General features: G+C 40.3%; 1 protein-coding gene across 1 annotated transcript in view; it reads right to left on the reverse strand.

The window, feature by feature from the left end:
- Positions 1–19039, reverse strand: part of LOC127580862 (protein phosphatase 1 regulatory subunit 12B-like) — a 188362-nt gene that overhangs the window by 106915 nt on the left and 62408 nt on the right. The window contains 1 exon segment of the mRNA XM_052034817.1: positions 15974–16092. Coding sequence (XP_051890777.1) covers positions 15974–16092 — 119 coding nt within the window.

Consider the following 19039-nt stretch of genomic DNA (forward strand, 5'->3'; position numbering starts at 1 on the left):
GTTCCCGTCTGTACCAATGCCCCAGTTCTCCACCACCTTGCCCAAGCAAGGCATCCAGCATCACATCCCCACCCAGTGCGCTCCCCTCTACGCCTGCACCCGGTGGCTACCCCCGGACAAGCTCTGCCTCGCGAAAGACGAATTCAAAAAACTGGAGGAGTTGGGGATCATCCACAGGTCGGACAGCCCATGGGCCTCTCCGCTACATATGGTCCCCAAGGCAGGAGGCTGGCGACCTTGTGGCGATTACTGACGCCTGAACGACATTACCACCCTGGACCGGTACCCCGTGCCGCATATCCAGGACTTCGCTGCCAACCTGCACAGGCGGTCCATTTTTTCCAAGGTCGCCCTCGTCCGCGGGTATCACCAGATCCCAGTGCATCTGGACGACATTCCAAAGACGGTGCTGATCACACCTTTCGGCCTCTGAATTCGTCCAGATGCCCTTTGGCCTCAAGAACGCTGCTTAGTCCTTCCAACGACTGATGGACATGGTCGGGCGCGACCTTGAGTTCGCCTTCATATACCTCGAAGGCATCTTGATCACCAGCAGCAGCCGCCAGGAACATTTCACGCACCTCCGCCAACTCTTTTCTCGCCTGAGGGATTTCGGCCTGACCATCACCCCAGCCAAATGCCAGTTTGGGCTTGAGACAATCGATTTCCTAGGCCATCGGATCGACAAACACGGCGCCACGCCCCTACCTGCAAAGGTCGACGCCATCCGCCATTTCGCCAGACCCACCTCCATCAAGGGCCTGCAGGAATTCCTCAGTATGGTAAACTTTTATCACCGGTTCATACCATCCGCGGCCCGCATCATGCGCCCGTTGTTTGCTCTCCTGTCGGGCGGAAGCAAGGATATTGTTTGGTCGGAAGAGGCTCTCACTGTGTTCGTCGAAACCAAGTAGGCCTTGGCGGACGCGGTCATGTTGGTGCATCCTCGTACAGACGTCCCGACTGCCCTCATGGTCGGTGCCTCCAGCACAGCGGTCGGAGGCATTCTAGAGCAGCTCATGGAAGGGCGTTGGCCACCGCTGGCGTTCTTCAGCAGGCACCCTCGACCACCAGAGCTCAAATATAGCGCCTTCCACTGCGAGCTGTTGGCGTTGTACCTGGCCATCAGACACTTCCGATACTTCTTGGAGGGCAAGCCGTTTACAGCTTTCACCGACCACAAGCCATTGACCTTTGCTTTCGACAAGGTCTCAGATTCCTGGTCAGCACGGTAGCAGCAGCACTTGTCATACATCTCAGAGTACACCATGGACGTCTGCCATCTGTCTGGGAAAGAGAACATGGTCGCAGATGCACTGTCACGGCCTGCCATCCAAGTTTTGTCCCAGAGGGTGGATTTTGGCGCCTTGGCGGAGGCACAGCGAACGGACATGGAGATGCCCAGCTATTGCACCGCAGTCTCGGGCCTGCAGCTGCAAGACCTACTGGTAGGCCCCACTGAGCGCACCCTGCTCTGCGATATCTCCACAGGTAGACCCCGCCCCATCGTCCCAGCTGCCTGGCGCCAACGGGTGTTTGATTCCATCCACGGCCTTGCACACCCATCCATCCGGACTACTGTCCGGATCGTGTCCGACAAGTTCATCTGGCATGGACTGCGCAAACAGGTTTCCCAATGGGCCCGGTCCTGCACTCACTGCCAGACCTCGAAAGTACAGCAGCGTGTCAAGGCTCCCCTTGCGGGATTTTCAACATACCCGCCGGAGGTTCGACCATATCCATGTCGACCTGGTCGGCCCCCTCCCAGTCTCCCAAGGAGCGCAGTACCTCCTCACGATTGTCGACCGTTCTACCCGCTGGCCTGAAGCCATTCCCCTCGCAGACGCCTCCACCCAGTCCTGTGCACGGGCCCTTTTGTCAACTTGGGTTCCCCGGCACACATCACCTCAGACAGGGGAGCTCAATTCACCTCCAGCCTGTGGGCTGCCATCGCCGACTTGTGGGGTTCCCAGATCCACCTCACCGCCGCCTATCACCCGCAATCCAATGGGCTGGTGGAGAGGTTCCATCGCCACCTGAAGTCGGCACTCATTGCCCGCCTTAAGGGGCCCAACTGGGTAGAAGAACTCCCCTGGATCCTGCTGGGGATATGCACCGCGCCAAAAGAGGACCTGCATGCCTCGTCCACGGAGATGGTCTACGGAGCACCCTTTGTCATCCCGGGAGAGTTCCTACCAGCCCCTCAGGGGCCAGAGGAAGAACCTGCCGTGGCGCTCGACCAGCTGCGCGAGTGGCTTAGAAACCTGGCCCCGATACCCACCTCGCGACACGGACAGGCCCTGACCCGTATACCGACTTCCCTCCGAGACTGTAAGTTTGTCTTCATCAGGAGGGGCACGCACCGAACACCGCTGCAGCGGCCGTACAAAGGGCCATTCCGGGTCGTCAAGAACAATGGGTCTACGTTTGTGCTGGACATTAGGGGGCGCAAGGAGGTTTTTACAATTGACTGGCTGAAGCCGGCTCACTTAGACTTGGACCAACCCGTGGTGGTCCAGCGAGTGCGACGCAGGGGCAGGCCACCCAAATCAGTTTATTTAATTCTGGTTTTCGCGACGGTATCGCCGGTTCTTGGGGGGGTTATGTAGCAACTCACCACACTGGCATAGAACCGGCTCCTGACATCGCAATTGTCGTTGGAGGCCCCGATCCAAGATGGCGCGGGGCCCTCCTTCTTCCCCATCGTCGGGCTAGGAAAGCCCGTGCACAGGAAGATCAGGTGACCCGCACGTGACGTCAGCACGGAAACTGTAGCGCGGGAAGTTTTCAGATATTAAAGGCGCACCACGCCCCTGTTGCTCATTCGACTTCTGATTTCAAACCAGTGACTGTCTTCATTTCGTAGTGTGTAGCTGGCCGCTGGAATCCTAGCTTTTTCAATTCTGTATATCAAGGCACTCAAACAACAAGGCAGCAGAAAGCAACAATGCCTCTGTTCTTAATTTGTTTCTGAATGCTCACTAGATTATCTGTACTAGCATATAAACTAATGAACATTAGTTGTGAATTGTTAGTTGATGTGCTAGCAATCAATGTATCACCACAGAGCAATTGCACATTAGTCATATTAGCAACAGGCAGCTTATAAAAAAGCTTTATAAAAAAGTGTGAACACTCACTTCTCCTTTCCCCCTCCCCTTTTTGTTACACAGAGATTAGGGAACATGAGAAATTTTTAAAGGACTGTAGGCAACTGCTTGAAAGATCCAAAGTATTTCAATCAAAGGAAGATTTTGCCAAGTTCAGATATTTGCTCTCAAAAAAAAGGGAAAACAGACTATGTCACAAATCTACCGAAGTCCAACCTCCCAATTTTACACCATTGTTCAGAAGACCATTTACTGCAGAGGAACATTCATTTGCCACTGTTTGGTGAGAAATAAATAGCTACAATGATATAACAGAGCAGAGAGTTGCATTAGATGTTTTTGCAATAAATTGGATGTGAAAGTTAGAACTGCATGAAAGATATTTACTAATTTCCTAATGCGCGTTTCAGTTCAGTGGACAAACTGAAAAATAATAGCTGAAGCAGGAAACCTGGAATTCCTCGGCCACCAGTGCACAAATTTACAGGTCACCTTTTCCTCCTCCTCCTCCCATTACAGAGCTAATAATTCATAGAAAAGTTGTGCAAACCACTTATTTGGTTTTTGACACTAGGACACTACTCCACAATGTTAACCTTTACAGCAGTTTTTTTTAAATATAAAAATGTATGTGCTGCTTTTCCATGGACTATTTAAGTCAGGTGTTATGGAAAGTAATGACGCTGTTATGGGTACATAGGACACAAGCACCATGCATGGGTCTACCCTGCTGTTAGACTAGAAAGTGTATACTATTTTTCTAAAGCTTCTACATCCTGCAGGTATCATTGCAGTTATATTGTACTATACCAGACGGGGGGGGGCGGGCGGTGGGAAGCGAAAAAACAAAAGGCAATTCAAGATCCAAACCACCAATGATGTTTTCCCTAAAAAAAAAACCCTCTAGGTTTTTAAACAATTGGTCCCCAAAAATACCGGCACTAAAATGTTATTTTAAAAGCAAAACTTGCATGGTGATAAAATTCAACAAAACTGCTTCTTTTAAATAAATAGGAATGAAAACAAAGCATAATCTGATAAATTGTTAAATTTTAGTTGCATTAATAGGAAAGCAATTATAGGCATACCAAAGTAAAGACAGAAAATATTAGGAACACCCAGCATGTGGTGCAGCATCTAAGCAAGAATCTTTGTTAACATTTTGGATCAAAGATCCTTTGTCAAAACAGGGAAAGGGAAATTAACTCTCATTTTTTTTAAATAGTAGACAGTATGGGGGTGGGATGGGTAGGACAGATGCTGCCTGACCTGCTGAATTTCTGTTTTATATCAAATTTCAAGCTTCTGCAGTTTTTCAAATTTTATTCACAAGTGTTCCAAAACCATGACTGCAAAGGTCAATGTCACATAAATATCAAATGTAACTATTAATATTTATCAGATTTATAACAAATTAGAGCAAGTCACAGTCTGAAATCCGCAGAAGCACCTCAAGAGGGCAGCCTTGTCCTGCTTAAATCTTGAATCAAGCAAGAGTTGACTTTTGTTAGATTAATCTTGTTCTTTGAAACACAGTTAAGGTTAATTTTGAATTTCAGGACATTGAAGCATTAGTTAATCGTAAAAAAAAAGCTTATTTAAGCATATTTAGATATCAAAATAAAACTAAGTTACAAACTCAGGATGTTTAATGTGACATAAATAGTCAAACTTTCAGGCACTAGTCATTACATAAAAACTAGAATTTTATCTCAGTTGGAACCTAGCACCATGATCCTTCAAGTGGGAGACAAAATCTATAGGTTATTCTAATTAATTTTGATTTGGAATGTTTTATTCAGGGAAAAAATAAGGAAGTCTATTGCTTTGTAAGATAGATATTGCACATTTTCTTCAAATCCATGCTAGGACAGCTGTACAAGGTTTTATCAAATTATATTTTAGTTTTCCATTGTGATTTATCTGAAAGCAAAAATGGTTCACTAAATTCTGTGTCAGAATTTCAGCATTACTCAAGAAAACAAAATATGCCAGGCTTTTAGGAGAATTGTGTTGTGTGTTAGTCACAATTTTCTGAAGGACAATCTAGTCAATTATATAAATTTTTACCACTTAAATAGTACCTTGATAAATAGATTAAGTTTTGGGATCATTTAAATCAAAAAAATTAAGGCAAGTAATGGTTAGTATCCATTTTTAAATCTAGCACAATTTTATACAGAATCATGTGACCTAACTGAATATATTTTAATAGATTAACAATGTTTTCATAAAGGAGAAAGATAATGAAAAGGGTACTTTTATAAACAGATGTTTACTGCTAACAAATAATTTAAAAATGAAGAGACAGTGAATATGATTAGCAATATTAAACCTGTATTAGTTAACAAAAAATGCTGATGCTTGGCAGTTTGGTAATACTCATAATGTAAGGAAAACTACTTATATAAAAGTTATGCCATTATCCAACAGGATCAGTTTGTTCATACTGTTAACAGTAGAAGATTTTCACAATTTATCCAACAAAAGAAACTTCTGTTGGAAGATGCACAAGATGCAGTACCATCTGTTCATAATTCCATCAAGTTAATAGAACATTATTATTCTGCAAGAGGTAATGTAGTTTAACTCTCACTAAACACATTAAGAATGAGCTGGATTTAAGACTGTGCAACATTTTCTTATTTCATTTAAAAAAGGAAATTGATTACTTGTTGGTTGACTTGCACAGTACTCAAATCAACACATACGAGATCATCTACCATCAATTAAATAGTTAACATTTAACAGTGTCAGAGATTTTGTTAACATTTAGTTAACATTTAACAGTGTCATGATTTTGGCTGACATGAGAGCAATGTGTTGATTGACAGTTGCATTGTAGGAAGTGCTACAATGCAAATTTATTGTTAAAACGAAAGGCCTCGCAACTCTCTCACTGGGAACTGAAGGATCACAAGGCATTGTTCGAAAGAGGATACTTCCCAACTATCATGTCCAACACTTAACCCTTATTGCAAAAGCACGGTCTGATCATTTACTTCATTCCTTTTTGCAGAAGTCTGCTGCATTCAGATCAGCTGACATTTCTTGCATTAAAATTATTACAAGACTTCAATGATGCCTCATCTGTTGCGAAATGTGTTGAGCATCTTAAATTTTGAATGAAAATTCATACATATTTAGTTTTTGGAGCTTCTTAATATGTTGCAATAACTTCACTGAATTTGAAGGATAGTTACCATTTGATGATGTCGCTTGCAAACATTAATGTGATTAGGTACTATCTACTTAACTAGCAACATTTTTTTTTAATTTACTTTGAATATTTCCTTCAAGTTTCTAACCCATGTACTGTGGAGGTAATGCACATCAGATGAGTTCCAGGTAATCACTGAATAAATGGAAAAGCAACAATATGGGCTGAAAATAATTGATTAATGCCTTGGAATATTGGGGAAGCTGGTTAAACATCTAAAAACTCAGCTACATAAAGTGAACCAAAGCCTTTATAGTTATGAGTCAGCCTGGATTCTGTTTTGTCCATTTGTTGCCTCTAGAGAATGTTAAGTACTCAAAGTAGAGTACGACCAAGGTTTTGTGCATGTTTAATATCGCTGACTTACAATTTTTTTTCCTAGATATTAGCTCCAATGCTTTATCAGCATTTGCATTAAAATCAATGTCAAAACTAGTACAACCTTGCAAACAAGAATCCTGATCCTGTACAAATGTGAGCCAACTTACCATAGACAAGTCCATATTCAGCTATCTTAGCACCTTCTGATACTGCAAGGTTTACAGGTTGTTATCTTGTGTGAGAGATATATCAGCTGACAACAAAAATGATAACACATGTTCCTATATACACAATTTATCCAAGTGATGATCTACACCACTACAAAAATCAATTTTAGTACCACCACTTTGAACTTGAATCGCTGCAGAAGTAGACTTGTACTTTATAGCCTTAAGCAAACAAAATTCATGCTGTACCATACCAAAAAGGTGTGAAATATTAACAAGAGAAATGACGAAAATGATGCCAGGGGTCTATATTGATAAATCTGGGTCATTTAATATAGCTGATGGGTCATCGACATAAACTCACTGAAAAGGTACAAGGGTTCTCTTTTTGTATTGGTCAGTTCTTAACTGAAAAATCTTCTGCACAGCAATAGTGAAATCTAATAAAATGAAATCTGGCTCATTAAAGGTTCTACAATTACATTCAGTTGATTATGACACTTAATTGCTGGCTTTTGTTCGGGCATTTAAGGTACCCTGCATCTTTACTAAAAGCAAAATTGGCTTCCATCTCTGCAACTTTAAAATTCTTACCCTTAAGAAGAAAATTAGGAGGGCCAAAAAATGGGCCATGAGATGTCCCTGGCAGATAGAATTAAAGGAGAGTCCTGAAAGATTCTATAATTATATTAAAAGAGTAGCTGGGGAGAGAGTAGGTCCTCAAGGGTTAAAGTGGTAATCCATGTGTGGACCCACAGGAAATGGATGAGGTCTTAAATGAATACTACATGTCTATATTTAGTAGAGAAGGACATGAAAGCTAGCGAGTTCAGGGGAGGGAACAGCAATAACCAGAAATGTATCATCATGATAAAGGTGTTGTTACAGGTCCTGAAACACAAAGGTAGATAAATCCCTAGGGCCCAACACGTGTATCCTAGGATGTTACGGGAAGCAAGGGAGGAGATTGACAGGGGCTCCAGCAGATATTTGTAACTTCATTAGCCATAGGTGAGGCACCAGTAGACTGGAGGATATCCAGTGTTGCACCTTTATGAAGGGCAGCAGGGAAAAGCTAGGGAACTACAGGTCAGTGATCCTTATAGGAAAATAACTGGAAGGAATTCAGAGAGACAGGATTTATTAGCATTTGGAAAGATAAAGACAGATTAGAGATAGTTAGCATAGCTTTGTGCATGGGAAATTCTCTCTCACAAATTTGACTGAATTGTTTTTTTGAAGAGGTGACAAGAGGACTAACAAGGTCAGGGCAGTAGATAGACTTTAAGCAAGGGCTTTGATAACGTCCCACATAGTAGGCTGGTCTGGAAGATTAGAACATATGGGATCTAGGGTGAGCCAGCCAACTGGATACAAAATTGGCTTAGTGGTAGGAAACAGAGGGTAGCAATGGAGGATTGTTTTTCGGATCGGAGGCCAGTGACAGATGGTGTGCTGCAGGGATCAATGATAGGTCCTCTGTTTTTCTTGTCACATATTAATGTTTGGGAAGAGAATGTAGGTGGCATAATTAGTAAGTTTGCAGATGAGTACAAAATTGGTAATGTGGACAGCAAGTTGTTGTCTAGGGCTACTGCAGGATAAGAATCAATTGGAAAGTTGAGTACAGCATTGGCAGATGGAATTTAATCCAGATAAATGTGAGGTGAATGCATTTTGCGAAGTTAAACCAGGGCAGGACATACACAATGAAAGGCAGGACTCTGGAGAGTGATGTTGGAGAGCGCGCACTAGGGTACAATGCCCTGAGAGTGGCATCACAGGTAAGCAAGGTAGTGAAGAAAGCATATGGCAATGCTTGCCTTCTTTAGCCAAGGCACTGAGTTCAAGAGTTGGGACATCATTAACAGTGGAACAAAAAAGTCAGGTTACATTTGGGGAATATATCTCCACTTTTTTTCCACAATTATAAATCAGGAAAGAAGCCAGTTGGGTCCATCTTATCCGTCTCTTTGATCAATCAATCCCTGCCTTCTCCACATTGCCCATGCAAGCACTGTGTGCAGTTATGGTTGTCATACTACAAGAAAAATGTGATTAAGCTAGCGGGTGCAGAAAGATTCACAAATATGTTGCATTGATTGGAGGTCTTGAATTATAAGGTGAGATTGGACAGGCTGGGTGTGTTATCCCTGGAGCAAAGGAGGCTGAGAAGTAACATGATAGACGTACAGAGAGTTAGAGGTATACATAGGGTAGATAGCCAGAGTCTGTTTCCCCATGTAGGGACATCTAAAAATAAAAGGCATAGGTTCAAGGTGAGAGGGAGGATGTTTAAAGGGGATCTGAGGGATAAATTGTTCACACTAAGAATGATCTGCCAGAGGTGCTGGCAGAGATAGGAACAGCAACAACATTTAAGAGACATCTGGAGAAGTGCCTAAATGAGCAAGGCGTATGGAATTAATGCAGGCATGCTGGATGAGTATGGAAAGGTACGGTCAGGATAAATGCAGTGGGCCAAATGGCCTGCTTCTGCGCTATAGAACTCTATGACTTTATGGCACACAAATGTTTAACTCTTCGTCTCTGACTTCTTAACTATATCCCCCATCTGGATCTCTCCTTTCAACCCACTGCTAGTTTATCCATCCATGGCCCATTTGTATTTCCTTTGACAATCTACTCTCCTCTTTCCTCTCCGCACCAGCTCATTATCCCTCAGGCTTCATTAAGAAGCTGTCAATCTTTTTCTCAGCTCCTCTTCTATGTCCCCCAGTTTCAAAATTCATATTTGCCAGACTATGCTTTTGTGAGACCATTTTCCATCTTGCATATGTAGGTTATTGCTGTTTTTCTTTTTAAAATGTGCTTTGCATCAGTTGCAGGTCACAATCCAACAAATTCTTACTAGAAATGGAACACAAAGATGAAAGGACACCTGGAATTTAGGTCTGATGTCCCTTGCAGCTGAATAATATGCTGATGTTCACAGAATGTGCAAAAAAACATGTTTCAATCAGCAAGGTCCCAGGGAATTGCACCAGCATGATTCAAGGGAAATGGCAATGAGAGTAAAATTGGAGTACATGTTTAAAAGAATCAAAATACACAAGTCTCAAGAAGAGATTCATATAGGAGCAGCATTCACAGCAATGAACATCAAACATGAGCCCATTTTGGAAGTATAGTGGGCGCTTTTATTTTTAATCTCATAATCATACTCATGGGCATTCAGTGCAAACACTGGATGTTAAGTGTAGAAGGCAATCATTTATTGGTGTCAACATTCTTCAGTGAAGAAAAAAAATATTACAAGAGGAGTACATTTCTCAGTTCCGAATTCAGATTAAGAGCACGTAAATTGGTTGAATTAGTTACTGCTTATAAATAGGTCAACTGTTGCAGCTCATTTGCTCTTGCAGAACATTCCAAAGCAGTTCATTATCAAACACAATAAGAGGGCAGATGACCAAAAACTTGGTCAAGCAATATTTAAAATGAAGGCAATTAGAGGTGCAAAGCTTTAAGGACAGAAGCAGAGCTTGGGCAATAAAAAACACATTAGCCAATGGCACAACACTAGAAAAGCAAATTGATGAAAGGCCAGAAATGGAGAAGCAGAGGACTCAAGAATAAGAATGAAAGTTAGAGAAAGAGGTCCAGTCATGGAGACATGAACTCAAAAGTTCACATTTTCAAAATCAAACCATTGTCAAAGGGGGAGCCAAATCAATGAAATTAAAAGGTGATGGACTAGGAGGTCTCAGAACAAGTTGAAAGTGGTGGTCCTTTTATTCAGAAGGGTTATGGGCTTGGCTGTTCATCTCAAGATCAAATAGGATGCAGGGCTACAAATCTCATTCAGTCTCAGCCACTAATCAGGAAAGGGGAAGAGGTCAGTAGCTAGGGAACAGAATTTGTGACTTTGACCTTAAAGAATAGCTTTGGCCATTGCAATATCTAATTGAAAGATTTTTCTTTTCGTTTGATACTGGATGTTAGACAAGCAGCATCCTACATTCAAGGAAGTGAAATAGTTGTAAAGTGGAGCTGTGCATAAGTGGAACGTTTAAATCAAAGCAAAATGCCAGATTTTCCCAATCAAAAAATTAGTTTGCATTGCACACAAGAGCTCTTGCTTAGAGGTTGAGGTACTAATTTACTACATCCTACTCTTGTACTCTCCTGGTAATTATGACAAAGATCTGAAACTGCACAACTTGCATAACCACATAAATGTCACAAAATAGTACTTCCAAAGTGTAGACTTTGGAAAAAACTTGGATGTGGAGGTATTTTCTTGCAGTTCAGCAACATAATATACTGAGACAAGAGACACCAGATGCTGTTAACCTGGAGCAAAAAGCAAACTGCTAGAGGAACTCAGCAGTTCGAGCAGCATTTGTGGAAGGAAAGGAATTGTCAACGCAGAATCCACTGGCAGCTTGCTTTTAGCTTAAAATAATACTCGTGCTCTTCCACAGAAGAGTATACATCTCCTGAAGGATATATGAAACCACACTCGCTAACCTCAACTGTCAAGTGGACACAGATTTTTCTTTTAACATAAATATTCTTCTGCCTGAATTTCATCCTTCAATGGTACTACTGAAATAGCAATAATTTTATAGTGTCAAATCAGCATACAAGAATTGGAAAAATACTAAACTAAAGCTTATGCCATCTTAATATTTTTAGACCTCACATTACAGGATATCAAATATACATCTATTCCCTGAGTTTTCCGCTGTCCAAGACCTCTTTCTAAATCTGGCTGGTTACTGGGAGCTAGTGGAAAACATGTGAAATCATTAGCACATAGTCCTAAAACCAATACCTTGCTACAGAGGCAATGTAGTCTGAGAAATTGACAGGGTTAGTATCTACTACTTTGAACTTAAAAGCCCAGATTGAAAACTGAGAAATAGTAAAACTGCTTTATATTATGAAGCTCCACACTGTACCCATTAAGAAATTTGCTTGATGTTTTAAAGCACAGGATAGCCTTAGTCTGGCAAGGCTGTATTAAGGTTAGTCCTGCCCAAGTGTGATGAGTAATTCTTTAAAATAGTCCACTGACGCCAGTGTTCATCATGTGTTCAACAACAGATAAGAGGAGCAGAGAATGGTCACCTATCACGCAGAAGACTTTCTGGCATTTGGTAAAACTCTTCATACTGTCAATCAGCATCAAAGCAATAAAGTTTAAAATTGAAGTTCACAGCACCTGCCTTGGAAGTCAGTTATGCTGTGAGAAAACAGCTTATCCTTGCCTGAACACGCTCTCAAGGGCTGAGATCAGTACTATCTGCACTAGGTGACAGGGTATCTAACTAGCATTGCACAGTATGATGTATTAAAGTTCGAAGCCTCAGGATTGTCACCCCAATCATCTTCATTCTTAGAATAGCATGGAACTGAGAGAAAGATAGACATATGGACATTGATTTGGCAGGGATGGGGAAAGTAGGGAGAGGAAGGCTGGAATGCAAGATATTTAGATGGAGGTTCACAATGGAATGCTTAAACTGGCACCTAAAAATTCAACTGCATGCCATTTTTCAGCATTAGACAATCAAAAATCAATTACAAAGCTAACCAACGTAACAACTACTTGCAGGTCATTGTATGTCACTTTGGACAACAAAGCCAAGGTTTTCAATCATGAGACCCTAGTGCTGGACTGACTTTCTGCACAAGTCACACAGGATGATATCATTCCCCATCTTTGGAGCTTTGCAAGGGAACATCGACTAGTTGTCCATCACTGGTTCCTCTTGGAGCAGCTGAATATTACTATCAGAGTGGTGGAATGGAATGTTGGCTGATAAGTCAACTATTTACTTTGCCCAACAATCCCTTCCCTATCACTGCACTGGCCACTCCATGAATCAGTCCCACACTTAATCTTGCTCCTGACCCTGTAATTGCCCCAGGCCCCACCCATCTTTCTCAATCCTCCCTGATTACCCAAATATTGCCAGCAACCCCCACCCCTCCTAAACCCATCATCCAAACTGGTCTGTGATCCCACTACCACTGTCATACCCAACCCTGTGGCACCATCCAAACTAATCAGATTCCTCTCCCTACCATTCAAACTTCTGCACAACCACCCCAACCTAAACTCCAAACAAGCAGCACATTCTCCAATGCCATGATGTGCAACTACTATTCAAATGCAACAGAGCCTTAGACACAGTTGAATTTTGCAGCCAAGGGAAAGGGTGGGGGTAGGTCAATGATTAAAACAGTTATCAGCACCCCACTGTTACTCAATGGATTTGATTTTTGTGATTAAAGTTCAAAAGTTTCCATTTCCAACAAAAAAAACTTCAATATCATAATCATCAAGTTGCAATGCATCAACTTTTCTACAAACAGGACATTTCACATTCAGATTAAAGCAAACTGACCATTACAACCATCTCTCACCCCATCCCTCTCCCCAAACCACTGACAGCATGTTCAGGCAAGGATTAGATGTTTTCTCACAGCACAAGTGACTTCCAGGGCAGTCACTACAAACTTCAATTTTATAAAAGATAGAAGTCCTAAGACCTTGAGGATATTCACCTTCACAACATGCCAGATTTCAAACATTCATAATTTGTGCAGTCATGCTGCTGTCTTCTGCTATTTAACACCCCACTACCAACCCCACCCCCACCCCTTCCAGGCTTCTGTCAATCAAGGAACCAGAACTTCAGGCCAAGAGCGAAAGTCAGTTAAAGTAGCACTATTAACTGAAAAGGACTGATTAGGTAATTCTTATAATGGGTAGTACTGGAATTCTTGAAGTTTTTTTTATCTGAAGTGCAATATCTGAAGTATCAGAAATGGAAACAGGAAACTGATGGAAAATGCACAAAACCACAGTGGTGTTTTGTCATGAGCAAATAGCAATAAACCATTCAAAAAGGTGCAATCATCTGCAGATCAGCAATCTGTTGCATATTAATAAGCAGTCCTAAAATGTGCACATTCTTGATTGTTATATTCAAAGTAGCCAACAAAACTAATAATACCTGCCCAGACTATGATAGTTTTATTTTTCATTTCTGCTATCCACTCTCAACATCTTACATTCTTGAAACAATTTCACCTTCATCCATTATTGGCCCATCTTTAAAGCAACAAGCCAATGAGAATGGTCTGCTCTGTTATTGCCAATTTCACTCACGATACCAAGAAAGCTCCAAATTGGAAAAAATAACAACCTCTTGTTGAAAGAAGTCAAAGAACCACAGGTAGGAGACTGGTGTGCAGTAAATAAAGATTCCAACTGAATAATGATAGGCAAGGAGGGTCAAGTGATTTCTAGCATCCTGAAAGTTAACATCAAACAACTTTGTAGAAGGATTTATTTTTAGCACAATTTTATTTTAGAAGTGGGAAATAATTGTGAATTAAAAACAGACAGTGCTGGAAGAACTTAGGCCAAGCAGCATCATGGGTCAGACATCATCCGTGGAGGGAAATGGACAGTCAACATTTTGGATGAAGACCCTTCATCTGGTCTAGTGACGTGCAACATGATGAACCAACTGGCAAAACCCTAATCACTACAGCTTAGCAACATCATGACCACTTTGATCACTTTGCACTAAAATGGACTCTTTTTGTTCTAATTGTGTTCTTTCTTGTAAAAAAGTATATAATTTCTGTTTATGTTTTTCTTGTGAATGCTGCTTCTATGTTTCTATATGCCTGTGATGCTATTGCAAGTAAGTTTTTCATTGCATCTGTGAATACATGTACTTGTGCATGTGACAATAAAGTCGACTTTGGTAGACTGGAATGGAAGAACGGATCAGGGAATCGCAAAGAGCAATCACTATGATTTCTTAAAATTTTTTCAAACAAATGAAAAGGTAGTTAGGATCTGCCATTTCTCCACACGTGCCACCCTGAAGATGTAATACACAGGCAAGTTAAAAGCAATAAAACAAGCTCAAAATAAAAAGCATTGAGTTCTGTGATGTTAAACAGTGCTGATAGTGGTTCTGAATACACTACAAATTGGAGTTTGCAAATTAAAAATGTGAAAGTATTAAAATAGAATTAGAGAAGGTGAATATGCAAGTAATTGAAGTCTATGTGGAAAAAACTCCAACCATCACTGAAACGTATCGCACGTTCAAACTTTCTGAACGCCATTTCAAAAACTGGATGCCGATAAACACAGTAGTCTAATGCCTTCAGGAATTACATTCTGAAATCATTTTTAATATTGAAATGAATCCATTGTAAGTGTTTTTTTATTTAGAAAAAAACATTCAAAGCAATTCTTAGAAATGGCAATGTACTAAACCTACATTCAAGCACGCTGCACCATTTTCCAGGAAACATCAATTCAATACACTTCCTAGGGTCCCCTGAAAATACAGATACATCCATGGGACTATACCACCCCTCCCCAACTATATTATCTTCCAAAGATGATATCAGCTGTCCAAAGAACAAAAGTGCAAAAGTTTATAAAAAGTTTATATATAGCAACAAGAAGAGCATACTGGGAAATCATTAAATAGCAAGATTTTAGGGCACTCGGTGCAGTCCAATCACTGAATGGGCAAGAGGTAGACAGAAGTGTAATGATCTCATGGATGCCAAGCCACCAATGTGTAATCTTCAGTTCATAGGTTCATTTTGGAAAAATAGTGCAGGTTGTGGAAAAAAAGACAAAATGAATGGAAAGTGTGCTGGCATCTTAATAAGTGAAATATTGCCAAGTTAGTTCTTATATTCATGTCCAAGTAATGGAAATACAGCAAAATGCCAATAATCCTGCATCCTCAGGTCTTGTGCTGCAAGACTGGCAGCATTTTCATACTATTGGACACTATTCCCATCAATATCCCAACACATCTTTATTTCATTTTTTTTTAAAATGTTATCTAATTGTTTTTATAAGTTTTTCAGTGAACCCAGCAAGTATAACAGCGGTGTGGGAAACTGGACGGTCGGACAGCAAATCATCGAAGCTTTACTGTATGTCACCATTTCACTGTCGACGTTTAAGGAATAAATGTTCATTTTAAAAATTTAAATCTACAACTGGATCGCTGAAGCTGGAGAGACAGCATTCACAACAAAAACTCCATTACCATCACCTCTGTATCACAGTTAAGAGTGCACCAATGGGTATCAGCATGAAAAGTCCAATATTCCAAAATTCCATACAGTACCTTGCCTACTTATTTCATCTTGCAAAAGATCTTTCATTGCTGATTCTTCTGCAATATCAGATGGGATTTCACCCTCGCTGTTTACAGCAGCAACATTGGCTCCATTATTTATCAAATACCTGCAAAAAAAAACTGTTGCTTAGTACAATTTTTGTACACATTCTTTTAAAATGAGGTCTCCTGTAGAGAAGGAAAAATTATTAGCTGTCATACTACACAAATTGCAGCTGTACACAGCTTGTAATTTTTTTTTAAATTTCCAATAATCAACTGCAAACAAATTTTACAAATACTAAAAGTTTAATATTGAAGTTTTGCTCAAAACAGTTGTTTATTAATTTAGTTACCTTGGAATGAACAAAAACTAAATGATTTTATCTCATCTGAAATTTGCCTCCAAGACTAAAATAATTGTTTGCAAAGATTGTTCAAGTGTATAGATTAGAAAATCCCACAGCAAGTGCTGTTTTGCCTGTTATAATATATCAAGACCTTCTGATAATCTAATTTGAGTGAAAAGAACATCAAACCATTCAATTTGTTCATGCATCTCCAAAGAAAATAAATTGAAGGTCACCCAATCTATTGAAATAATTCAGCAGCAGCTCCACTCAACCTGGACTTTAAAACTACCCAGATCTATATAAATCTGCAATTAAGGTGAGTTGTCCCAGAGTATATAACATTTCGAACTATTTTGTCTACATAATGCATAGCATAAAATGAAGAAATGCTACAACAAATTAAATCAGGTCATGACATTTAAAATATTAAGCGTTTAGAGGAAAGCCTGAACATGCTTCACCCAAGGGCAAAAGCAGTTTTCATACCAATGCCTCTCAAATTAAGCTGAGTGACAGTTTTGGAACTCAGGACCGAATCCACACAAATCCTGAAGAATCTTATATTACCATGTTATAATGCATAACTCTCTTCAATTATGGCACTGCTTTTTATTTACTAATGGATTGAATAAAAATACAACCACCTAGGCACTGATCATTCCCATCAATCAGTGGCAAAAAAATTACAACTTTGAGAGATTGTTAGAAAATACAGTGAGCATTTTATTTGCCACATCAGGAAAGTAAACTGGCTGGTACTTATACACTTGGGACAAAGAAATCTACAAGCATGCAGTTATGGATATGACTCAACAATGTCACCCCTGCAATCAAAGTGTTTAAGCTTTCCTTCCCTACCTCCCAAAAGGGATTTTAATAATTATTTTCAAAAGCAGAACTGTATTCCATCAGACCAGAATTAAAAACACACAAAAGATGGTGACAGAATGGGGATCATTTGTACATAATGGCAAGTTTATTTTTTCCTGTTTTATTAGAAAGAGCATTCTAAATGTTGACAACTCGCACCTGCAGTGTGAATGAAACTTCTTCACAGAACACAGTACAAGAAATCCCATGGTTGGATCTTTGCTATGCAATTGATGACAGTAAAGTACTTGAATTAATGCAGTGTTGGTGTAGTCTATGTAGAATATTGAATTTTAATTAGAGTTAGGTTAAAAAGAGCTATTTTACTAATCTGATAGTAAACATGTTTTTGTTAGTGGCATGCTTCCAAGATTGTAAAGTAGTAAAAGATGGGTAATGCTGATTCTTTTTAAAAAGATTTAAGCTTACTGAAAATGGTTCAAAAATTGTTTAATATTGTTTTCCAGTTGTTCAAATTCAGCTTTGAAATGCTTTTTAAACATTATGCACATTTCAACAATCACATGTTCATATGACAAAGGTGAGATGTCCATTCAAGCTCAGCAAAACCATTAGTTTTAAATGACAACATTTAGGATTCTTGTAAGACTTTGGCATTTGCTTTCTGCTTTGGAATGAATCATGTTTAAGTGCTCATCAGCTAAGTGATAACTAACACCAGAATTTTTTTAAAAATTATACAGAACTCACTTAAAACATTCACTGAGCAGTGACATCAAATTTCCTGGCCTTACTAAACTGTTGTGGAATTTGCTGAATTATCTGGCACATTTCTTACAGCTAACATGTGGGCTGTGTTAGAATGTTGGACCCTACTCAGCATAGCATTCCACCCCCCCCCCCCGCCAAACTCCAAACCCCAATAAGTATTACACCCAACTCCCTAAAAGCCTGAAGTACAAACCTAACCCATGTAATCCCCACCAACATCCATCTCTCCCATGTTCAAAGTGGCCAAATCCCAATAAAGCCCTCAGCACCATGCAACCCCTTCTCTCTCCCCTCCCCCCCCAACTCCAATATACCCTTGTTCTGCACCCAAACAAAGCCCACTCAAACCATCATGACCAAAGAACACACTACACCACCTTAAATCCATGCAGAGTCTTTAAGGCAAATATTCCTGAACCATCACTCTGTGCATAACTTATCCCAGCCTTCCAAGACAGCCCTTTAATCAAGCATGACTGTTCCTTCAACATCTAACCCCATTTCATGAAATTGACATTTAGCCTGAACTCTCCAGTATAATCTGAGTCTGGGTGGATAAAGGCAAGTGGAATTGGACTAAAGGAACAAAGACATGCAGCAGATCCAAGTGACCGTTAATCAGTAAAAGCTAATGACCTCAGGTGATGAGAATAACCAACCCTAGAGGGGCAATTACCCCCTTGCTGCAAACACCTTAACCCAAATTAGCATAAAAACTGCAGATTTATTAATCTCTGTAAAATATCAATTCCTAAGCAAAACCTAAGACATAACATCATAGGTTGTAACACACTTTCCTTCTGTAACATGCAATGGATTTAAATTTCCAAAAAAAATTACCTATTCTGATTTGCCATAAAGACACATTGCTTTTGTAGATAATTTGCTGATTTCAGATTTTAATTTTCAATAATTAAATATAAACTTTTGAAAATGGTTCATGTTTACTTATATACCCAAGCAATGTTTTTTGCCAAGTTGCCTTGTTAAAAACCATATCTCAAAGGAGCAATTATTTTTTCAACTAAATTCATTTCCAGCCTAACATTTTTACCAGAGATCAACACTTAGTGGCATGTAAAGTGTACTTGGCAGAAATGAGAGACAAATGTTCTTTTTG

This window comes from Pristis pectinata, chromosome 20 (assembly GCF_009764475.1).
Source record: "Pristis pectinata isolate sPriPec2 chromosome 20, sPriPec2.1.pri, whole genome shotgun sequence".
Classification (NCBI taxonomy): domain Eukaryota; kingdom Metazoa; phylum Chordata; class Chondrichthyes; order Rhinopristiformes; family Pristidae; genus Pristis; species Pristis pectinata.